Consider the following 24,210-nt stretch of genomic DNA (forward strand, 5'->3'; position numbering starts at 1 on the left):
ATGGAAGCCGCCATTTTTCTACAGTAGACCTGAACGTACAAACTGCTTAACAGAGAGCGTTTCATCACTATGTTGTCTTAGATGACATGTTTTTCTGTGGCGGCGCCGGCTACTGTAGCTTCTTTATGGGTGTTTCTCAAATGCGGGCCGTGCCCTAGGCTGTTTTCTTCCTAGTTCAGTCCTTCTGACAGTTTAAGGTTTGAGTCCTCCACAACTTTAAACGTTAGAATGAGGCGGTCTAATAAGTGTCCATGGCAATGTCATAACGGTTCCCGCCCCTGTGGTCTTGTCATGAAAACTGTGAGAAGTTGAAGATAATGCAATGTATCACCTAGGGCTGTCAAACGATTAATCATGATTAATCGCATAACAAATAGAAGTTTGTGTTTGCGTAATATAAGTGTGTGTGTGTGCTGTGTAATTATTATGTATATATAAATAAATACACATTTATGTATGTATTTAAGAAGCAATTACATATCAGTATATATTTATTTATATATTTTATATTATAAATAAATATGTATATAAATTTTTTCTTACATTTATACCTGTATATGTGTGTATTTATATATACATAATAATTGCACACACACACACACATATATATTATTCAAATACAAACTTTTATTTTTTATGCGATTAATTGTTTGACAGCCCTAAAAGTTATTTAAACTTTCCATTAATTCAGTACTGTGAATGAGAATAATATATCATCCGTTTGTGGTATCCCAGTTATACAGAATTTTTAGTTTAACATAATATTATTTACAAAAAATCAAGGATAACATAAATATCTTTGTGCGTAAAACATGTTTTTGTCTTATATTTCATACTAAAATTGGGAGAGCTCTGTGCCCACTGGTTTCCTACCAATGTTTGGCTTATATTTTAGAATGAAATTGGGTGACGAAAGTAATGTTTTTTGAATGTGTGAGAATGTGGGTAATTTGAGGGCAGTTCATGCATCCTCCATAAGTGGCCGATTGAAGGACATGACACAGAGGCTACCTTCGAAGCATCCTTCGGATTGAGATGTCCTTCGACAACGCATGATTACGTGGAAGCCGAGATATGGAGCCTTCCATCCTCACGTTTGAGAAACACCCTTAGTGCCTCGAAAGGCAGTGCACTGAGCCATTGGTTGCAATTCGCAATCTCACCGCTAGATGCCACTAAAATCTACACAGTGCACCTTTAACTAATTTCAATATTTAAATACTAATTTTTATTATTATCTCACATATTAGTATTTAAAACAGTAAAAAAACATTATTAAAATATTTTCTAGCACTTGAGGGTACAGTTTGCATACAGGGAACACAAGCATGCAAGTTAAAGAGATAATTGATAAAAACTTACCTTTCAAAGAAACAATGCATTGGAAACGATGTGTGTATGTAATGAATATATATATAAAACCCTATTCTATTTTTTGTGCTTTGCTTAAACATGATCTATTAATAGAATATACATTTTTATACAGATCTCATTCCATGCAGTCAAATATTTAATAAAAGCAAGCTGGAACTTGTACTTATGTATTAGTCAAAAACACTACATTTAACGCCCTTAACTACCGGAGATCCTTATTGGCTTTCATAGTGCCAAGTAGACGCGCCCACGACGTATTTTTTTAGAGAGATAAGGCGTGGCCTATTTCGACCAATAAGAAACGTCAAGGCAGCAGGATCTCATGAATATTACAATCGCCGGTTTGTACACACTTATATTCAAGTTCACATTACAGATATTTCCTTCTGCACACACAGCCCGGCTCCAGGCAGACTTATAACAGGCTCACTCAACAACAGCACATTCAAAATGTCCGAGAAGCTTCCGTTCAAAGTTGGTTAGTATGAATTCGTTACTTTAAATCAACGCTAAATGCTGTTTAACGCATAAAACTTCAACGTGTTTCCCGCCAGTGCTAATTAGCTGCTTCTGATGGGTAAAACTGATGTGTTTGCTTCTAGTTAAAGTATTTGACTAGAAAAATTATTGGGTTATGTTTGAATGATGATTAATCTTTGTGGGAATTATAGTAGCTTGTATCACATGGCAGCAGCATTGTCAGCGCTGCTTCCTTGCACGAGACGCTCTCCTGCAACCCGCCCATTTAAAATCACAGTTTGCACGCTTAGTACGTCTATTTCAAGACTGTACCAACTATATTGCTCGCTCCTGTAGTATTTTGTACGAATTTATATTTAACACCTGTCCAGCAAGCTAGCGTGGTTAAATTCGGAAGACGTGAGAAAGAAGTTTGGAAGTTGTAGTTTTTGTGTACACTCTGGCGCGTTGAAAGCAGAAGTTCTACGACGCTACAGAACAACATTTCCCATGATGCATTGCGCACATGCGCCGCCACTTTCATTGAATGACGTTTATGAATCTTAACTCTCTCGTAACTCTGCACGTGGTTAACTAGGAATGAATGTTATGCAAATAAACGGCACTAGATAGCGTTAAATACAGAGTTTGTATTGTTACTGTAATACCACACGTCAGCAAAATTTCAGTGAGCGGACTTGGCAGCTGTCACAGTCATTTTAAACTTCTGTGTTGTTGTTCACTAAATCTCTGTGATGTTCCCACTGCAGATAAGGCTCAAGCAATTCAATAGTTAATCCAGCTGGACTTTGCTTTCCTAGTCTTAAGAGTGCAGAGTTCAGCTTTTCAAAAATGCTCTGCAATGTGAAATGTCAAAGTTTGACTTGTAAGTCAACAATTCACAAATTTAGTGTCTCTTTTTGTGACAACTTGAAGTCGTCAAGTGCCCATGAACTGTAAAAGAGATGGGGTGCCTGGTTTCAAGACATGTTTGGTATGTGGGCTTGGGTGTAGAATTCCCCTTCTAACGTTAGATGTCCAAATATAAGGCTGGCACATGCATGGTTGTAGTTTTAATAGGAGTTTAGTGGAGATGCATGTATTGATCGGCCAATTTTTAGATCGTGTAAACTTACAATTTATGCATTTGGCAGATGCTTTTATCCAAAGCGACCTGCAGTGCATTCAAGCTAGACTTACCTTATCTATATATCTGTCCCGTGGGACTCGAACCTATGTCGTTGCATTGCTCATGCAATGCTACACCAATTGAGTTACTTCAGAATCGATGTAAAACGGGTATATCGGCTAACATAGTGAAGGCCATTATAATAAACTGACTAAAAACAGATCCAATGTTTACAGTTGTCAAAATTGTCATTATCTCACCATTTTTAGTGCTTCTGTATAGCTCAGTAGTAGAGCATTGCATTAGTGGCACAAAAGGCCAAGGGTTCGAACCCAGGGAATGTACATGCTAATAAGAATTGTATACCTTGTAATGCATTGTAAGTAGCTTTGGATAAAAGCATGTGCATAAATGTACCAATGGACCAAATGCAATGCTAAAATCAATGCTTTCTCTCCAGCTGATATCAGCCTGGCCGAATGGGGGCGCAAAGCCATCGATATAGCCGAGAATGAGATGCCTGGTCTGATGAAAATGAGGGAGCTCTACGGCAAGTCTAAACCACTGAAAGGCGCACGGATCGCGGGCTGCCTTCACATGACCCTTCAGACCGCCGTGCTCATTGAAACCCTTATTGCCCTGGGAGCTGAGGTGAGGAAACTGAAAGCAAGCAGCAAATTAAAGGCGGGGTGCACGATTTTTGAGAAACGTTTTGGAAAAGGGAGTCTGGCTGAAAACACTTGTAGCCAATCAGCAGTAAGGGGCGTGTCTACTAACCAACATCGTTGCCTGGGTTGCGTATCTGTGGGGCGCGTCTATCAAAAGAGGGTCCAGATTTTAATGGGCTAGGGGCATGTTTGTTAAGGTGATTTCAAATGTCAACATTAGCTTTCAGAGATCGTGCACCCCGCCTTTAAAGTTTATAAACAGACATTGATCATAAAAAATGGCCATGACTTTATGATTTTTGTTGTTGTTGGATGTTTATTATGATTTATACTATTATGGTAATCATTTACAATGTAGTATATATACCCATCACCTGGGTGTTCCTGTAGCTCATCATACTAGCAACCCAAAAGGTTATGGGTTCGAATCCTCAGAAACGCACATGCTGATAGAAATGTATACCTGAAACACGCCAATGTTTTTAGCTTATTCACCGTATCCCCCAGAGCAACGTTTCCTTTTTATATGTTGTGATATGTTGGAACTATGCCCAAGTGACTATACAAATCACAACATATAAATAGGAAAATGTTGACATTATTTTGTCACTTATTGGGAGCAGTATGCTAGCTGGTGCCATTTACTTTCAGTCTTTGTGCTAAGCTAGGCTAGCGGTGGGTGTGTCAGATAGAGTTACGGCATACACGGAGATGAAAAGGGTATGTATGGACTTAACTCTGGGGGATACGGTGAATAAGCTAAAGTCCCAAAAAGTCGGCGTGTTGCACTTTGAATAAAAGCGTCCGGTAAGTGTGATGATACTGTCACAGTTTTGTATTTGTAAAGGTTAAGCACAGCTTTTCTTATTAGTAGAAATCTCATGTTTGGGTCTGTCTGAAATACAGACATTATTTCTGCCTGTGTCTTTCTTATCCTTTTATTTCCTCTTTGGAGACCGAAATTTCAAAGCCCCGGGTCATTTTGCTTTATCACAAAGGCCATGAAACAACATGCACTTGCATGTCTAAACCTGGATGTCGTGCATTGGATGAATTAGTCAAATCTGTTTATTTTATCTGTCGTTGAAGGTACAGATTTTACAAATGCACTGCAGTGAGGACTGTGTGTATTTTTGAGCATATTTAATATACAGTAATCTCAAAAGTTGTGCATATTTGAGTCACACGATCCTTCATCCCTTGCTTTAACTACCTTCCCCTATTTCTCGTTGATGTTTTTCTCTCCGTTCCTGCTGAGGTCCAGTGGTCCAGCTGTAACATATTCTCCACCCAGGATCACGCAGCGGCAGCCATCGCCAAAGCCGGCATTCCAGGTAAAAGAAAGTGAACGGATCTAGGGAAAGCCACGTCTCCTTACCTGTGAGAAGGTCAAAGGGAGATATGATGTGTGTTTTTTTGGTCCGCCATCGCTAACAGGTGTTTGTGTGTTAACTAGTTTGTTTGTTCTGTAACCACAGGTCTTGTGTAATACCGCTGACTGTTTGCTCTAAGCTACGAAATCAATTGCCGATAAGAAACAGACCCAAAGAACAAGATTAAGTGAAAGATCCCCATCTAGAATCAGCAGAAATGGGTTTAATCTTTAAATTTGACTCCAAAAGGACGTCAATCTGAAAGCCAAAAGATAAATGCGGTCAGTTTATTATTACAGGGTAACTAAGCAATTTAGCTTTAATGACGATATTACAACTGCGTCCAGAAAAATGTTTCATTGCTCATGCGTCTTTGGTTATAAATAACTTTTTAGGTTAGCATTAGTATTTACTTTTAAACACTACGTTTTTTGAGAGATCATTGAGTAAGATTTATCTCGCTTTAAGCAGTTCGATACAATTCAAAGGTTGCCTAGTAGGGGCAATTGATTAAAACAGTTTTGAAATTGATCTAACGTCTGATTGTCAAAAGGCATTTCTCAGGCTGAGTTTACACTTGGCATTAACATGCGACCTGTATCCGGATGTTGTCCACATACACATTGAAAAGACAAGTGTAAACGCGTTTGTGTTCGGAATGTTATCCGATCTGTGTGTCCTGATGCAGAGGTAGTCGAGGACGCTTTGTGATCGGATCTCAGTGTAATGTAAAGTTAAACGCAATCCAGCCATCGTATCTGCATTTGCAGGCCAACGTCACACAAAGCCCCGCCCACTATCATCTCATCTCACTGACAGCTGTCAAAAATAAAGGACGTTATGTCATGGAGCGCAGGTGAGAGACGCACGAATTTATATTTGCGGAGAAATGCTAGCTAGCTTAAACGTATCTTGAAATAAATCGACATACAAAAGCATTTTAACACTGTTGACTGTATTTAACTTATTCAGGCATATGTTTAGCATGTTTCCACTATTTATGGAGGGATTTAATATTTAATGGCAGAATTGAATAAATCGTTATAATGTTTGAGTTTCCATGGCGACATATCAACGTGAATGTTGCGCTTCTTTCTGGTCATTCAGCAGTTTCTATCTCATTTAACACATTTTAAGTTACTTGAAAACACTTACAAACCATAATAACATTAACCAAATACATTTATTCAATGTTGGTTTTATACAAAGTAAGTTACTTATAAATGTGTTTGTAAATTACATTACGACTATAGAGGGAGACAGGGGCGATTCTAGGATTTTCATTTTAGGGGGGCTCAGCCCCCATAAGGGTATGATTTAAAAAAAATATTATTTTACTATTAGGGTAGGGTTGTATACTACCAACCTTATTGCAATCCACTATTCCATTGTATTCCCTGTGTTTCATATATGGGACAAGAAAATTTCAATTTTCTGAAAAATCAGTTGGGAATGGAGATTTTTTTATAATGAAGACTTCCTGATTCATTATTCACTGTGCAACTACACAACACAAGTTTCCAGTACAAATACATAATTTTACTGTTTTTACTGTTTTATTGTAATTTATCTTATAGGTTAATGTTATTAGTTGATATAGACACTTTGTTAATCTGGGAACAAATATATACAGATCTAAAATATAGAAAAGGGGACTGACCAACAAGTGATCTACCTTAATACTGAGTTGTCAAGATGGAGTATGATGTGGTTTTCAGGACAGGGTTTAGATTGAGCCAGGACTAGGCCTTACTAGTTATATTACAGTAGGATGCTTATGTAGTTTTTACAAGCATAACTTACAAAAATATTACAGGTGTGCATCTTGAGACAAAACAATGTGACTGATGTATTTTAAGATATGTTAGTGCAAGCTACTTTTAGTTAAGAACTAAAACTCAAACAGGCATTTTAGTCTTGAACTAGACTTAAGCCCTGTCTGGGAAACAGCCCGCCCCTATGTCTATACTTTAGTAGATGAACCCTCAAAAACTTACTAGGGATACACAATGTATCCTACCATACCACAGACAAATACACAGGACGCATACACTTTTTAAAAGGAAGGAGTTCAAATGTAAAAATATTAATATTTTAAATGAAACAAACATCTTTAATAATCTATACTTTACTTATATTATTAGATTTAAAAAAAGTTATTTTAAAGAACTGCAAATATAAGGTGAAATGGCCATAAAAAGCTTGATTTGCACGTTTGATCCAGTTTTTCCACAAAAAAAAAACAAGTTTTATAAAAGGATAAACTTCACAATCACCTGGTGTTTGTTTCGCTGCTTGAAATTATCTGCCTGATGCGTTCATAACAACAACGGTACATAAAGCAATGCATCACGCCAGCACCTGACTTTAAAACATGTAACGTTAATCAGCAATATATAGATGTGTGCTTTTACTGGTGACTTGACTGACCTGCTCCCTTCTTGGCGAATATTTCTGTGATTTTGCAGCATCTCGCTGCGTCTGTGTCTCTCTGCTTCTCCTTTGCGCTGCATATTTGTTAGATAAAGTCAAAAAGGCAGTGGGTTGCCGCCGTTAGTTCATGTGGTGGCATTTTCGCACCGCGATTGACTGACTCGTAGAGTGTAAGAGGTCCATCATTCATTCATGTCATATTATTTCACATATCAACCTGAGCTGACTGCACGGCGGGTCAGAACCGGTCAGAACAGCCGCCAGTCCGCCTGCACACACCTTGTACTACTGACTGATGTTCGCTCTGCCCGGCCCCCCTGCGGATTGAAAAACGCGCTAAATCCATGCTGACTCAGATCAGGGGAGGAGCCGAAACTTGACGCAGCAAGCCGCCCTTTCTAAAGAGTTTTTATAGGGGACTGACGCGATCACAAATGAATGAATCAAATTCTTTTTTAGGGGGGCTGGGCAGAATTTTAGGGGGGGTAAAGCCCCCCTAAAAATGGCCTAGTGACGCCCCTGGAGGGAGACATGAACAGGAAATTTAGGAAATTGTTAGCTGTTTTAGTTAAATCATATTCGTAAATCATAAATCAAAAACGTATGAATTCAGGCAGACTAAAAAGTCGGGAAGGTCATTTTTTACACAGATTTTGTTGTTGATGAAAAGCATGCGGTGAAAGTCATCCTGGTGCGGACGTTGCAGATAAACAAAGATAAAGCCTTTAAAGCTAAAAAAAAAATAAAGTTTAAAATGTGAACATCACGGTTTTTGGGTTTGCTAGTTATTCTCTGCTGTTTGCTTCTCAGTAACACTGTACAATACGGGATTGTGGTTACTGCGACAACCCTAAATCATGTGGCGAAAGACAGTTGTAGCCATCTGTGATTGACAGCTATCCACCCAGTGCGCGTCTCCCTGAACAGGATCCGATCACACATCCAGATACAGAAGCCACATTTATGTGACAAATGTAAACGCGCCGTGTCCTGGTATACGGATGATCGGATCTGCGTGAACGGATCACCGAGATCGCATGTTAATGCAAAATGTAAACGCAGCCTCAGTCTATAGACAGTTTCAGCAGTAACAACATAAAGAAGCATCTGTCGTGGGCCGCACGTAACTTTGGGTAAACTCCGCTAATAATAAATAACCACAAAGTACTTTAAACGTAGTTTATTTATATAACAAGCAAAAAAAACACATAGATTACCAAGGAAACCAAAACATTTGTTATTTTCGACGAGGCATTTGTTCAAGACATCAGTTTAGTAACTAGTCATACCATTAAAAAAACGAAACCGGAAGTAAAGTTCGGACCCAGACGTGTATCACGTGCGTCCGATGAAACCGTCTATAGGAGACGCTTGTAATGGCACGTTTCAATGATGTTTTATTTTAATAAGCATATATATGTGATTGTAACTGGTGTTTACAGGGGTGTGGTGAAGTAATCGTTCATCTCTTTAATGCAACTGTGAATTTATGTCAAGCTGTGTAAATGAAAGCACTTTATTTTAAAAATAAGTTTCACTGACAAACTGTGACAATATGTCATAATCGTAAGTCGGGCTCTAGAAGTATTGCAAGCATGCATATTGCAATATGCCTGTTTGTGAAATTGCAATAACTGAATGATTTAAATGCTTCAAAAAGTTATGAATAATCAATCGATGCAGGTAGCACAGAGACTGGCAAGACTGAGAGATGCTTTATTTTCCCAGAAACGATGAGAAACATGGATGTTGGTTATACAATGATCACGTTTTTAACATATATATGTAATACAATTGGAAGTTTTTACAAACTTTAAGCATTATTGTATCGCATATTGCATTTCTTCAGTATTGTGCAGCCCTAGTCCATTATTTATTTAACTACATTTTATTATTGTTAAAGTGTTATTTTTGGGTAAAAAATAAACTTGGGAACACAACATGGTTAGTTAACTGCAAAGTCTACAGCATTTATTCATCTCTGATAATTCATTTCTACATTTAACAGGTTTTAAAATCTATACAATATGTTGTATGTGTTAACATTAGTTAATGCAGAGTAAACTAACATGAACAAGCAATAAACAATTCTGTTTGTATTAACTAGCGTTAACAAAGGCGTATAAATGCTGTAAAAAAAATAAGGTTTGCATTTTTTTACAAAAAAGACATCTAAATCAATATTTTGTGTACATATGTTTTCTCGTGGTAAGTAATTGGTACAAATAAATCGCAAATCAAAAGTTATCTCTTACTGTACTTAACCAATATCACCTTATTGTAAAATGTTACCTATCATTTGTAAACTCACTTCATAGTGGTGCTGCAGTCAAAACCGAAATGCAGTGATGGTGATAAATTATTTGGGTCTGATTTCTTTTATAATTCTGATGTTTTGCCTACCTCATTGTGTCTAATAAATTGGTGTTATGTTTGTTTTGAATATAGTTTATGCCTGGAAGGGCGAAACCGATGATGAATACATCTGGTGCATTGAACAAACCATCTACTTCAAAGACGGTCAACCCCTCAACATGATCCTGGATGATGGTGGAGATCTCACCAACCTGGTGCACCAGAAATATCCCAAACTGCTTGCAGGTAGGATGTCGTCTGCTTGCTTTTGACAACAATAGTTAACCAAAATATAAAAAAAATCTATTATAATTTACTAAATAAATTATAAACTAGTCAACATTTGTGGGTTCAATCCCTAAGGAACGCTTGAGCTGATAGAAATGTATACCTTAAATGCACTATAGTAAAAGCTTCTGAAAAATGCATAAAAATTAAGTAAAACAATCAACTCTGTTTTAATATCTTATATATATATATATATATATATTTATTTATTTATTTATATTTATATTTATTTATATTTATTTATATATTTATATATATATATATATATATACAAGTGGATCAAGACCTTTCATAAAAGTTGTCTTATAATTTTTAACTTAGGACAAATTGGATGGATTTTTTGTTCCACTTCAAATGTTTGATCAGCTTTTTTCAAATAGTAATCATTTGGTACTCATTGTAATGGATCACAAGATGTTACCGGCCATAACAATATAATATATTCCCCCTAAATCATGATTCATCCATTATTAAAGAAATCCAAATGACTCCACTGTTAATAATAGTTTTACTAGTTTGGTGATGTTTAAAGGGATAGTTCACTTAAAAATTTAAATGATCTCATCATTTACTCACTCCAATGCTGTTACAAAACTGTCTACATTTCTTTGTTTTTATGAAGATGAAGGATTATATTTTAAGGTTGTAACCAAACGTTCATGAGCCCCATTCACGTCCATAGTATTTTTTTCCTATTATGGATAGGGATGCACCGAATGTTCGGCAACCAAAATTATTCGGCCAAAAATAGCATCAAATTAACCAGCGCAGAGTGAGAGACGCGCAAATGCAGCAAACATGTAGGTAAAAGCTTTTTATAGTGTCCGAAAAGATGCAAAAACATACGGCACTGCTAAGTTTAATTTATTATTGAAAATCAAGACATCCTGAAAACCATGCAGCGTATGAGAAAGTAGAAAGAAACTTTAGCTCTTCATCTCAACGACGAAGAGCGTCAGCAGTATGTAATAAAAACTTCCTAAAACCAGTAAAGTGATAAACACGCTTGTATTAAACGAGAAATAAAACGTTATTAACAATGAACTTTTTGTTAGATCGCTTTGTTGAGTACTTTATTCTCTTATGTTCTGTCAATCTTGCTGCCGTCTCTCTCTCCCTTTGCTCGTGCTTGACTGTGAAATACAAGCAGGTTCGCGTCCAGTTACAAGTTTCTTAAGGCATAGTAATGCATAGGTTATTTGCGTTTTGCACGGGAATAGAAGATCGGATTAATATCCCGTTTAGCCAAAACTCATTTATGTGGTCGAATGTAGGTGGAACAGTTTTAACAAGTCTATCTATAGCTATATTATGAGAGAAGTGACCAGGTGTAAAAAGGCCCTATAATGACGGCTGGAATTTTAAAATAATATTTATTGTTAAACAATGTGAAATAAATCTAGTAAAAAGCACATTCTGAAAATATAACTTGGTGAGAAAATTGGCAAAATAATTAGGAAAATAAAAAATAAAATTTTCATTTTATTTTGCAATCTTTTCCTTTCGGTGCATTCCTAATTATGTAAGTAAATAGGGCTCATGATCGGTTTGGTTACAAATATTCTTTAAAATATCTTCATGTTCATCAGAAAAAAGAAACAGAATTTTTATTTTTGGGTGAACTATCCCTTTAACATACTGTTAACCTGTTTTATACATGTACTGCTGTTCAGTAACCACTAGATGGCAGTCTAATTCAAGCTTTTCTGTTCTTGTCTCTGCAAACTTGAGGATCATTCATCAGTACACTATCATAAAATCTCAGATAAACCGTCTTTAATCATTCCTAATGGCTTTCTCCAATTCCTAATGGGTGACATCTAATCGCTCAAACATTTAGCTTTATGATGTGAGAAGCTTTCGGTCTGTTGTAAGCCTAGTCCATGTGGAAAATGAAAGAATATACTTTTCATATCATTTCTGTATTATGTAAAGGGATGACATTTTATTGACCGAGAATGGGAATGATTTGACCTGACCTTTACTCTGGAGCTTGGCAGTGTAGCTGTGACTTAGAGTTCCTATTAATGTTTTAAGGGCTTCAGATTTACAAGGCTGCTTTGACCTCTGCCCTGTGATGGGGTTAAACATCTGGGCTGCTGGTTCTCAGAAGAAGCTTCCGTACATGACAACATGTCAACATTAAACTTTTCACAAGACGTTTTAACCAGGTTCCTCTTGAAAGTCCCTGTAGCTCAATAGATGGAGTGTTGAGGTCATGGGTTCGATACCCAGGGAACGGATATATTTATAAATGTGTACCTTCAATGCATTGTAAGTTTTTGGGATTGACGTGTCTGCTTAATGCGTAAATGTATAATATTAATGTATAACATGTTCGCTACAGGTCCTTGATTTCTTGCCTGGCTGCCAAATTGTGATCCATGTTCTCGTCTCCCCTCGTCTTTAGCGAACCAAAATTCCAAAAAAGGTATTTGTTTCAGAGATCCTGTTAAGCAAACCAGACCGATAAATAAATTCAGATCGGAGTTCATTTCGGTTCAGGTGTGTGAAAGTGTCTGTAAAACATTTCCTTAGCGATAGTAAATTCTTTCAGGAAAGGGTCCCTTGTTTTTTGTTATAACTAAACTTGTTTATGGTATTAAGATTTCTTTGAGTTCTTAATCGGTGTCCAAAACAGATAGTAGATACATTGTATAATAAATATTTTACAGACCATAAAACTTTTTATTTACTTTAAAGGTGCAGTGTGTAAATTTTAGTGGCATCTTGTGGTGAGGTTGTGAATTGCAACCAACGGCTCAATCCATTGCTCACCTCTTGCTTTTGAAACGCATAGAAAAGCTACGGTAGCTGCCACCGGACAAACATGTCATCGTTGGAGACAACTTAGTAAAAAAGTTTGTCTGTTAAGGGCTTCTGTAGAAACATGGCTGCACAAAATGGCGGCTTCCATGTAAGGGGACCCTCTGTGTATGTAGATAAAACGCCTCTTCTAAGGCAATAAACACATAACAGTTGATTATAAAAAGGTCTTTTTACACCTCTGATAATATAGTTTTGTATATTATTTTGCATTTCTGTCTAGAGATCCTTCTAAAAATTACACACTGCACCTTTAATTTATTTAGCTTTTTACAAGTGGTCATCCAATATGTTTTTTTATGACCGATATACCGATATTGAGAAAGCAGTGTTGTCGATATAACACAAATAATTATGAGGGGAAACAGAAAATCAATGAAACTAAAACATTTGTTATGCATAATATTTATAAATATACTCCTTTTTAATGCATAAAAATATTTACGTATGTACTATAGATTGGACACCTCACACTACTGCTTAAATAAGACTTTGCTATGTTAAACATAGCATAAAATCATAAAAAAGTGAATAATGATTGGTCATTTTACTGTCTGTAAGACTTCAGAGTGTTTTTCAAAACTAACAACAAATTAAAGCAACAGAAATATAAAAAAATCGGTATATCATTACATTTTCCTCGCTTTCTTTTACACCTTATCATCTGGCTATGTTAAAGGGATAGTTCACCCAAAAATGAAAATTCTGTCATCATTTACTCATTCTCATGTTGTTATACCTGTAAGAATAAATTTTTTTCTGATGAACACAGAAGTTGTTATTTTGAGAAATAATGGTAAACACACAGCATATAGTGTCCATTGACTTCCATAGTAGGAATAACAAATATGATGGAATTTAATGGGTAACGTCAACTGTGTGCTTTCATCATTTATCAAAATATTTTCTTAATCATTTATTATAATACTTCCAAACTATTTTTTCCTACTATGGAAGTCAATAGTCACTGTGTGCTGTGTGTTTACCATCATTCCTCAGGGTATCTTCTTTTGTGCTCATCGGAAAAAGGAGGTTCATACAGGTTTAGAACAGCACGAGAGTTAGTGAATGATGACAGAATTTTAATTTTTTGGTGAACTATTCCTGTAATTTGGTCCTGTAGCGCATGGGTCTTCAACCGGGGGTCCGCGGCCCCCAGGGGGTCCGTGACAGAACTGCAGGGTGTCCGCCAAATGATGTTTAACAACAAGCTATTTTTTGCTTAAACCGTAAAATATATGTACAAAACGTTACATGTCCCCTTTAAGTTGTGCACGTGCGTGGCCGCATAGGTTTGAAGGCGCGCGTTCAGTTTAGCCAGCGGACCAAAATAAAATATCTAAAGATTATAAATGCCCTCTCAGGAAGCAGCAGTAGCGACAGAAAATGCATCATAAAACAGGTAAATCTTACGTGTGTCTTTCTTTCAGAATGTCATTTTAGAATCAGTGCGACATGTTATCTCATCTATATTTCTGAACTTGGACGGCTGTTTCAGGCGGTTCAGATTTAAAGCGCTAATTCAACAGGCAAATTTCACCACACCGCGTCTGCAGTTTAAACTGTGACAAAACTATCGCTCGCATTTAAAAAATAATGAAACGCGCGCCGTGATGGTGCTTTGTGCAAGATTCATAGTCAGGTTGAAATCCGCCTCTCTAAAAGTTTCCCCAGAGAGATGCGCGCGGACTCGTTGCATGTTGTTCTCCTGAGTCTGATATGAAGCTATGCAGAAAATAAACCTGCGTTACTCAAACTCGTGCCAATGATGATACACGAGAAAGGCAACAGACCTCAGAATTATAAAGTAGCACAACCTCCATCCCCACCAGAATAGAGTGTCTTTGTGCCATTCACCATGATCAGTCATCTTTATAAACTGAAAGCCCTTGTCCAATTCACAGTAAAATGAAAATATATTACACTGCAAATACCTTAAAATAATATTTTATTTTTATTATTATTATTATATTAATATAAAAACTAAATCTACTTTAACAAAAAAATTATGCATGTTAATATAGTATGGCTGTGTGACAATATGGTTTGTTTCTATTTATAAAACAGTTCCAGTCCTTGATTCTGATTGGTCATCAGTTGTTGTACTTTATTCCACTTTGCGTTGTGCCTAATACAAAAAGGCAGCCTCTCGTACCTTACTGATTACTTAAATATCTCTGTTGTACACATTTAGTATTAGGGGGTCCCTGCTCCATGCCTCTCTCATCTAAGTGGTCCCCGACCCAAAAAACGTTGAAGACCCCTGCTGTAGCGTATTGAGTATAGCATTGTGTTAGTAGTGCAAAGGTCATGGGTATAGTACATGCATAAATGTGTAAATAATATTAAATTGTCTGATTCGCGTTTTTTATATTTCCTTTGGTGTGTAAGTGTGTATTAGTACATGCTAACGATATGCGAAAGGTACAGTACAAACCCCAAAGTAAACGATGACACGAGTCATCCAGCGTAAATCTCTTTTCTGGGAAAACAACAAACACACAGATTGTAGGCAACAGTTTACTTCCTGGGATTGGTGATGTAGACCAGTGGTTCTCAAACTGGGGGCCGCGAGATGGTGCCAGGGGGGCCCCAGTTTTATGACATTTTATAAAATAAATTAATTTATCATGAATTCTGTGCAATTAAACCTAAAAAAATAAGACTACTAACCAACAGCACTACTTCGTATCATTCAATATGTTTTGTTTAATCAAAAGTAGAGTTTTAAAACAGTTTCTTGTCATAAATTTTCTTTGGGGGGGCCGCGAAGAAATGCGCAGAAAAAGTTTGAGAACCACTGATGTAGACAAGACCGACATTATCATAATTTATCCCGCTTTGACTCACAGCTTGTATTGTGTGCGCGAATCTTTCAAACATGATAAGGAGCGTCACATTTGGAGGTATTCAGACCAATCACAACGTACCGATTAGCTGGCCAATCAGGGACACAACGCTTTTCAAATCCGTGAGTTTCAGGAAGAGAGTAAAATCTGGAGCTAAAAAATGTACAGAATGTTTAAATAATGTGTTTTTTAAACCATAAACCACGTGAACACATTGTATTGTACCAAATACACAAAATAATGTTGTTTTTAGCAATGAAATAGGTGCAATGTATACCTAGGATGCACTGTAAGTTGTTTTGGATAAAATCGTCTACATGAATAACTGTAAATGTAATTTGTGCGTATTGTCATTTATGGCAAACCCATTTAGACTTGTTTTCTGTCTAGTCTTTCCCTATAGTGCATCCTTATGCAAGATTAATACATTTGTTATATGGAACAGTTAGGATATAAGATCTGTTTGTCATAAGAAAGCATTACCTGTTTTCTCTTGTACGTTTTGAGCAATAATAACAGATCATTGTGTCTCAGTATTTTCATTTTGGTGGCTTATTGCCAGGAATGTGTTGCCACATGGACTTTATATGAAGTATGATGATGTTTTTGGCTTCTGGAATGGCACATTTTTCTGAGAAAGCTAACGCTGACAGAAGACGCGTGACAGTCAAGGCCACGGTTTTGTGTTTCATTTGCTCACGTCAAGAACATCAAAATTTTATTCTTACATTGCAATTTAAACCGTGCGGTACATGCACTTCCCAATAAAAATGTAAATATGTAAACAAACTGTCCAGCCAGCGTTGAGCAGTAAGTCTCTGAGATCTCCGATTCTTTGTAGTCCTTTCATACAGATACACAGAGTACCTTTTTGTGGGATGTTTTCTGTAACGTCGACACAATGTCTTCCAGAAGATAATGTTCTTGTCTATTTCTGTTAACCTCTCAGGGATCAAGGGCGTCTCTGAAGAGACGACAACAGGAGTTCACAACCTCTACAAGATGTTGAAGAAAGGAGAACTTAAAGTTCCAGCTATCAATGTCAATGACTCTGTTACCAAGGTAACATTTCATAATACTACAGTACTTGCTGTCCTTTCTCTGTTCGCTTTCTATGTTTTTTTTTTGTTTGCACACATATGAAAGTGTTTTATGTGTTGTTTTTATTACCATAAACAAAACTGTATTGGGGACATTTCGTTCTCTCAGAGCAAGTTTGACAACCTGTACGGCTGCCGGGAGTCTCTGATTGACGGCATCAAGAGAGCCACGGATGTGATGATAGCTGGTAAGGTGGCAGTAGTCGCCGGATACGGAGATGTCGGGAAGGGGTGCGTTCAGGCTCTCCGGGGATTCGGCGCCCGTGTCATCGTCACCGAGATTGATCCCATCAATGCTCTTCAAGCAGCTATGGAGGGCTACGTTTTAGTCTTATGTTAATTTTTTTGTCTTTGTTATGCATAACACTTATATGTGCCGTCGTATATGGAGGTCCACATGGTGAAACGCGAAAAGCACCCATCATTATACGTAGTCCTAATGACTCTGGTGGGTTAATAAATGTCTTCTGAAGTGAAATAAAGCAATAAACCCCCACAAAGCAGTGGGTTACCAGTGCATTTTATAACAGCTAAGGGGCGTTGTTAGGCATGACGCGAAGCGGAGTGCCTAAAACCCCCTTAGCTGTTATAAAATGCACTGTAACCCCACTGCTTCGTGGGGGTTTATTGCGTTTATAAAACTGTTACTTCATATGCATAGCAGGGTTTCACAAAATGAAACACAAATAAGTTGTAATTATATTAGTACAAATATTGCTCTTCCGCCAAACAAAGTAGTTGCTCAGAATCAAGTGTGGCTGCAACACAGATGCAGCAAAGACACAATAAAAATAGGATTAAAGACTGTGGTGTTTATTTTTATAAATCAACATTCATCTAAAATATACATTAACATTTATACCGTGCAACTGTTGAAGTGATCAAATATGCATGGAAGCATGCTTAACTCTTTCCCCGTCAGTGTTTTTTTTTTAAGTTGCCCGACCCAGTTTTAGTTTAATGCCTTACAGAAAAACTATCTTCTTTAAATAAACATAAAATATCAAATGAAAGAACAGACCATCCGCTTTCCAACAACAACAACAACAACAAACGTTTCATCCTACCTTCATTTGTTCTCTTATCAGTTATCACCTCTCAAATTTTCAAAAGCGGAGATAATTCCATTTTTGTTAAGAACTTTTGTGAGAGCCATCAAAACTCACACGTTACGCTAAATCCATCACAACGCTGTTGTGTTGAGTAAATGCATGAGTGTTTAAGTTGGGTAAGATTGCCATCTAGTGGACAATAGCGGAAATATCCATTTAAGACGTTTTTTCTTTATTGACAAAATGACTCAACAATATCTATGACATTTATCTGGATATTGCCATAATTGTGCAAATGTAGAAAAATTTAAATATGATTTAAGACTGTGGTGTTTATTTTCATAAATTAGTACGCAGCAAACGTGGCGCAGTGATACTTGTGATGCGGTCTGAACCGTGGGGTTACCGGGGTATTTTATTACGGCTTAGAATGCGTTTCAACCAATCAGAATGAAGAACCAGAACGAGCCGTTTTATAATACAATGTTTGTGAAAGAAAATTATGGAATATTTTAAGTTTATTTATCGATATACAGATCTGCTCGGTAAGTTCAAATATGGTGGTACGTCAATAGGCGTGATCGACTTCATGCAGCGTTGCAAGAACCGACAGCCGGATGACATCGAAGTACCACAAGTGGTTTTCGAGAAATCGTACATAGGACTCTGCTTTCGAATCGCTCTTGCGGTACTTAGATGTCACCCACCTGTCCATTTGTGCAGCGCCACATTAAATTTCTTTGGTTTTCACGTTAATAGTTGTCATATGCTTGTTTTGTGACATGCAATAACCAATGATATTTAACGTTACTGATGTACCAACATATTTTAACTTACTGTGCTGATTTCTGCCATGCCTATGATATGAGCGTATTTATTGTGACATCAACATCGACAGAAGCTGCGTTTCCATTGCAGATTTGCGCAAAACTTTAGTGTTATTTTTGAATTGTCGACAAAAGACTATTGCGAAATAACAGCGTTTCTATTAATCAATGATAATACTATTGATTAATGGAAACGCTGTTATTTCACAATAGTTTTTTGACAAAATCGTAAGAGGAAAAACTATGTTTCAGTTGCATGCTGCAAAACGATTAAATGCAACTAATCATTTGCAGAATAAAAGTTTTTGTTTACATCATGTGTGTGTGTATATAATAATAATAATAATAATAATAATAATAATAATTATTATTATTATTATTATTATTATTATTATTATTATTATTATAATAAATAAATAAATATATATATATATTATTATTATTATTATTATTATTATTATTATAAATAAATAAATAAATAAATAAAAATATATAAATATATATCTTTAAAAAAAAAATTAAGTATTTATAATTATTTTTATAAAATAAATTATATATTTTATTTTATTATACACACACACACACACACACACAAAAAAGCAATCCAATCGAAAGGGGTTTCAACTTCCTCTGAATGTGGTTGAAAGTGGACGCATTCAAAACCGTTTACACCTGACATTTAACGTCGTCTACTTGTGATCCGATCGACGAAAACACATCTTAATACCAAGTGTAAACAGCCCCTGTGTTTCTTGGAGGTAATAGTACATTATTTTAAATCAAAAGAGATGTAGAAGTGTTATCCAAACATTATTGGCAAGGAAAGCCTCTTATACTTTTTTTTTGGCAGAAATCCATGGAGGTGTTTCTGGGAGGTTTTAGTACGTACTGTGTCATCTTACAATAATAATTGTGACTTGTGAATAAACTCTCTTTATTGCAGTTTTGCGAAATACACCTTTTCCAAAATGCCCGGAAAACAACCTCATGCGAACGTAAAAACTTTTGTGATAAATGGGGTTTCTAGCGGTTTCCTTTGGCTGTGTTTTCAATTGGCGCAATTTAAAGGGTAACGGAAACGTATTGCTTCAGATGCTTATTTAAATAGTGTCAAAACAGCTTTACTAGTCTAGTTTACTAGGAATATTCTGATGATCTTTTTTTGAGTTCCCATTGTGATGATCTGTGTTCTTCAAAGTGTCACGTTTTGAAAGCAGCTGTAACTGAACGCCAGGTTTATGTCAAAATAGAGCCGTTTTATTGGCCACCTGACTGCCTAACAGCTCATGCTGTCATTTTACAGGCTATGAGGTGACCACCATGGATGAAGCCTGCAAGGAGGGAAACATCTTCGTGACGACCACTGGCTGTGAGGACATTCTGCTCGGCAGGTTTGCGCAACATTAGTCAAGCATTACACATCCAGCAGATGATAGCAGCGATGCTGTCAGACCTGCCACAAGGGTTTGAGACGCAACACTTCATCTTTGGTTGGCTTGCAGCTTGCGTTACAATTGAAGAGTTTTGTTGCAAAACGAGATAACTCAGTTTTTTTAATTTTTCAGAAATCTTGTTTTTTGGTTGTGCGTTCCAATTAATATCAATTCAGCTGCAGTTGGTTTGTTTTGATTTAAACCTTTATAACTTAAAAGATACAACTAAGTAGCACAATAAAACAAAATAATAACATAATAATAAACATGTTTTGACAAAAACTCTTCAATTATTCTGTTAGCCAAATATTCGTAAAGCGCAAAGTATTAACAATTTTTTTTATTATTTTCAAATCCAATTTAATAAAGTTGAGTACTATATACATGCGTCTTTAAATGTAGCCGGCATTTCGACAACTTAATCTTCTCCTCTTTAAAGAAAGCAAAATCATTTAACAACGCGCATACACGGCCTGATTTACTAGACACCTTGACAAACCTATTAAACAAATTCTTACTGTAAGCCAGCTATACATAAACATGTCATTCGGTATAGGATGAACTGAAACAATGAATCCTTTCACCTATAGTAAAGACGAGTAACAGACAGCGATTCGTCCGGGGCGGAATAGCCTCCTATATGTGAGATCCAACCCCAGCGCGTTACGTTCTGCATCTGTGCTTCAATCGAGCTCGCTTATCATGTGTCTGAATGTTGAGATGAGCGGGTTAGCGGGATAACTCTTGGGTTTTGTGGGAGTCTGGGCCTCTATGATAAATGGTATGGATGAGTAGACACGGGCGAGTGGAGCACAACTGCTGTTTGGCATTATCTACAGATGTTGGAGTTGTGTCTTGGATTCCTCTGGAAGGTCTCTGAGCTGATGGGACTCGTTTCGAGCAGGCAGTCTGTTAAAAACGCTCTGGCGCGCATGCAATCCAGAAATGTTTTTTTTATGATTTATTAAACGTTCCATCCTGTCAGTACCAGTAAAGACTTTGCGCTGGCTTTTTACCAGAAACTTTTGTAAAAGAAATTTTCTTACAAGAGTGAATGAAATCTGTCATGTAAATATGGCGTCATGTGTTATTAAGTGTTGGTTTTCCCCACAGACACTTTGAGCAAATGAAGGATGACTCTATCGTCTGCAACATTGGCCACTTTGACTGTGAGATTGACGTGAAATGGCTGAATGAGAACGCAGCTGAGAAGATCAACATCAAACCTCAGGTATGACATCACTATCGAAGCATCGACTATTCGGGGTCACCCCACTAGACACCTTGACAAACTTATTAAATGACTTCTCACATCGTAAGCCAACTGTACGTGAACATGTTGTGAGTTTATAGTTTTTCGCAAATGTCTATTGATTATTAAATAAATAAAATGATATATTTTTTATGCAAGTTTTCTGGAAAAAAAATCATTATTCCCTGTGTAGTGTAGGATAATATCATTAAAATTCTAGACTTTTTAAGCACACATGCTAAACTGTTCCCTTTAAATGCTTATATCTTCTGTATGCAAATGTTGATTCATACCAAAATTCTTTTTTGCATAGTTAATGTTAGCTTCATGCTAAATCATGTTAGCTTTATAGTAGCTTTATGCTAAATCATGCTAGGTTTATGTTAAACTATGTTAGCTTCATGCTAAATCATGCTAGCTTGATCTTAAATTATGTTAGCTTCATGTTAAATCATGCTAACATCATGGTAGCTTCATGTTAAATCATGCTAGCTTCATGCTAAATCGTGTTAGCTTTGTGTTAGCTTTATGCTAAATCATGCTAGGTTTGTGTTAAATTATGTTAGCCTCATGTTAGTTTCATGTTAAATCATGGTAGTTTCATGTTAAATCATGGTAGCTTCATGTTAAATCATGGTAGCTTCATGTTAATTCATGTTAAATCATGTTAGCATCATGCTAGCTTCATGTTAATTCATGTTAAAATCTGGGTAGCTTCATGTTAAATCATGGTAGCTTTATGCTAAATCATGTAAGCATCATGTTAGCTTCATGCTAAATCATGCTAGCTTTGTTAAATCATGTTAGCATCATGTTAGCTTCATGTTAAATCATGGTAGTTTCATGTTATATCATCTTAACATCATGCTAGCTTCATGCTAAATCATGTTTGCTTTGTTAACTCATGTTAGCATCATCTTAGCTTCATGTTTAATCATGTTAGCATCATGCTAGCTTCATGTTAAATCATGTTAGCTTTATGCTAAATCATGTTAGCATCATGTTTGCTTCATGTTGAATCATCTTAGCATCATGCTACCTTCATGTTAAATCATGTTAGCATCATGCTAACTTCATGTTAAATCATGTTAGCTTCATACTAAATCATGTTTACAGCCAGGTAGACTACTAAACTAAACTTATTTTAAGTTTCTGTCAATCTGTTTTAAACTTTCAGGCCTGGCTTTGTCAAGCCAACATAAAGTTTGTCAACAAACGTTTCTATCTAGTTGTTGTTATTATTATTATTATTATTATTATTATTATTATTATTATTATTATTAGTGTAGATCAGTTCAGTAAATACTTACAGTATCTGTTGTAGACCCATGAGTATTAGCTTTGATTTGAACCCTGCCGTCTTCCTTTTCAGGTGGATCGCTACCGCATGAAAAATGGCCGTCACATCATTGTTTTGGCTGAGGGGCGTCTGGTAAACCTGGGCTGTGCCATGGGCCATCCAAGCTTTGTAATGAGCAACTCCTTCACCAATCAGGTCCTTGCCCAGATTGAGCTGTGGACCAACACTAGTAAATACCCACTGGGTGTCTACTTCCTACCTAAAAAGGTACAGTATGAGCATGCAGCCTCTAAAGAGTCATTACACCTTTTGTTATACTAAATGCACCACCATTGTACAGGTATTATAACCAATCCCAGCCAAAATGTACTAAACTGAATTGTTTACTGACACACCCCAGTAATGCTTTACTTGTTCTCCATTTCTAAACTATTTTCTTTTCACATCTAGCTGGATGAAGAGGTGGCTGCGGCCCACCTGGACAAACTCGGCGTCAAGCTGACCAAACTGACAGAGAAGCAAGCCAAATACTTGGGTCTGCCATCCGAAGGTCCCTTCAAACCTGACCACTATCGCTACTGAGTAGCTTTGACCAATCACGGCTTCAGTTACGGGTGTAGAAGAGACTATACGATCGGTTCGCGCACCAATCACCAAAGTTGTGCCAGTTACCAGTATTGTTTTCAATATGTCTCTCAATTTCACCATGAGCGTCTTTGAGTTTGCAAACGCCTTTCTCTTCATCAATATCCAAAGTATTGTCAGTATTGTTTGTATTCCCTGTTTTACTATACGGTTAAGCTAAAAACTAAATTCGGCCAGTAGGCTTGTAATTGGGTGTCTCTTTTCATATGCATAACTTGTTACCATGGAAATTAAATTCATATACTCTGTTCATTGATGCTTTTTTCCAAAGCGATTTCAGATTCTCCATAAACAGTCTTGCATACTTTTGTAAACCCATTAAAGAGTGAAAATTATGGAAAACTGTAATTGTTTCACTGACCTGTTAACTGTTAAGTGAGTCTGGATAAGCTTGTCTTAATTTATGTTGCATCTGCTTATTAAGACCTGATGAAATAAATGTGCTCTTTCAATTCAACATGCTTTATTTATTAAAGCGTAACTAAACCCCTGGTCAGAGCCTGACTCCACCCACTGGCAATATGACATGAAGAAAAGTGGGCAGATCCCAACGGAGATAGAGGGGACGAACTAAGTGTGTGGTGAGATCGTAACGAGGGCGTTGTAAGCTTGAACCTGCTTACGTCATGAGGCATTTTTTGGACCCAACATCCAATAGGAAAATTCGACTGCAGTAGCCACTGTTCAACCTGAAGAGGGCAGTACTCAGACGTTTTTACACCATTGTAGTATTGAAACACTTTATATCCAAATGTCTAAAAACGTGCTAAAATCAATGAACAGCACTTATAAAGCCCCATTCTTACAGATCAGTAACTAAAAAAAATTGGTTTAGTGTTTAGCTACT

At 36.7% G+C, this 24,210-nt stretch overlaps 1 protein-coding gene across 1 annotated transcript; it reads left to right on the forward strand.

Moving 5' to 3' along the window:
* Positions 1-1,692: 1,692 nt before the first annotated feature.
* ahcy (adenosylhomocysteinase) lies at positions 1,693-23,820 on the forward strand. Its single transcript, XM_055213776.2, has 10 exons — positions 1,693-1,852; positions 3,423-3,613; positions 4,889-4,964; positions 9,885-10,037; positions 16,704-16,816; positions 16,964-17,171; positions 20,037-20,124; positions 21,280-21,397; positions 22,791-22,985; positions 23,169-23,820. Exons 1-10 carry the CDS (start codon positions 1,825-1,827, stop codon positions 23,298-23,300), a joined length of 1,302 nt encoding a protein of 433 aa, XP_055069751.1. The 5' UTR covers positions 1,693-1,824; the 3' UTR covers positions 23,301-23,820.
* Positions 23,821-24,210: the final 390 nt, after the last annotated feature.

Source organism: Misgurnus anguillicaudatus, chromosome 8, assembly GCF_027580225.2.
Source record: "Misgurnus anguillicaudatus chromosome 8, ASM2758022v2, whole genome shotgun sequence".
In the NCBI taxonomy this organism is placed as follows: Eukaryota; Metazoa; Chordata; class Actinopteri; order Cypriniformes; family Cobitidae; genus Misgurnus; species Misgurnus anguillicaudatus.

Bases quoted from the DNA above. Each gene is read 5' to 3' on its own strand.
- ahcy (XM_055213776.2), top strand. From the start codon at position 1,825: ATGTCCGAGAAGCTTCCGTTCAAAGTTG. The intron at 10,038-16,703 runs GTAGGATGTCGT...TTAACCTCTCAG, and splicing joins ATATCCCAAACTGCTTGCAG to GGATCAAGGGCGTCTCTGAA. The intron at 17,172-20,036 runs GCTACGTTTTAG...GTCATTTTACAG, and splicing joins TCTTCAAGCAGCTATGGAGG to GCTATGAGGTGACCACCATG.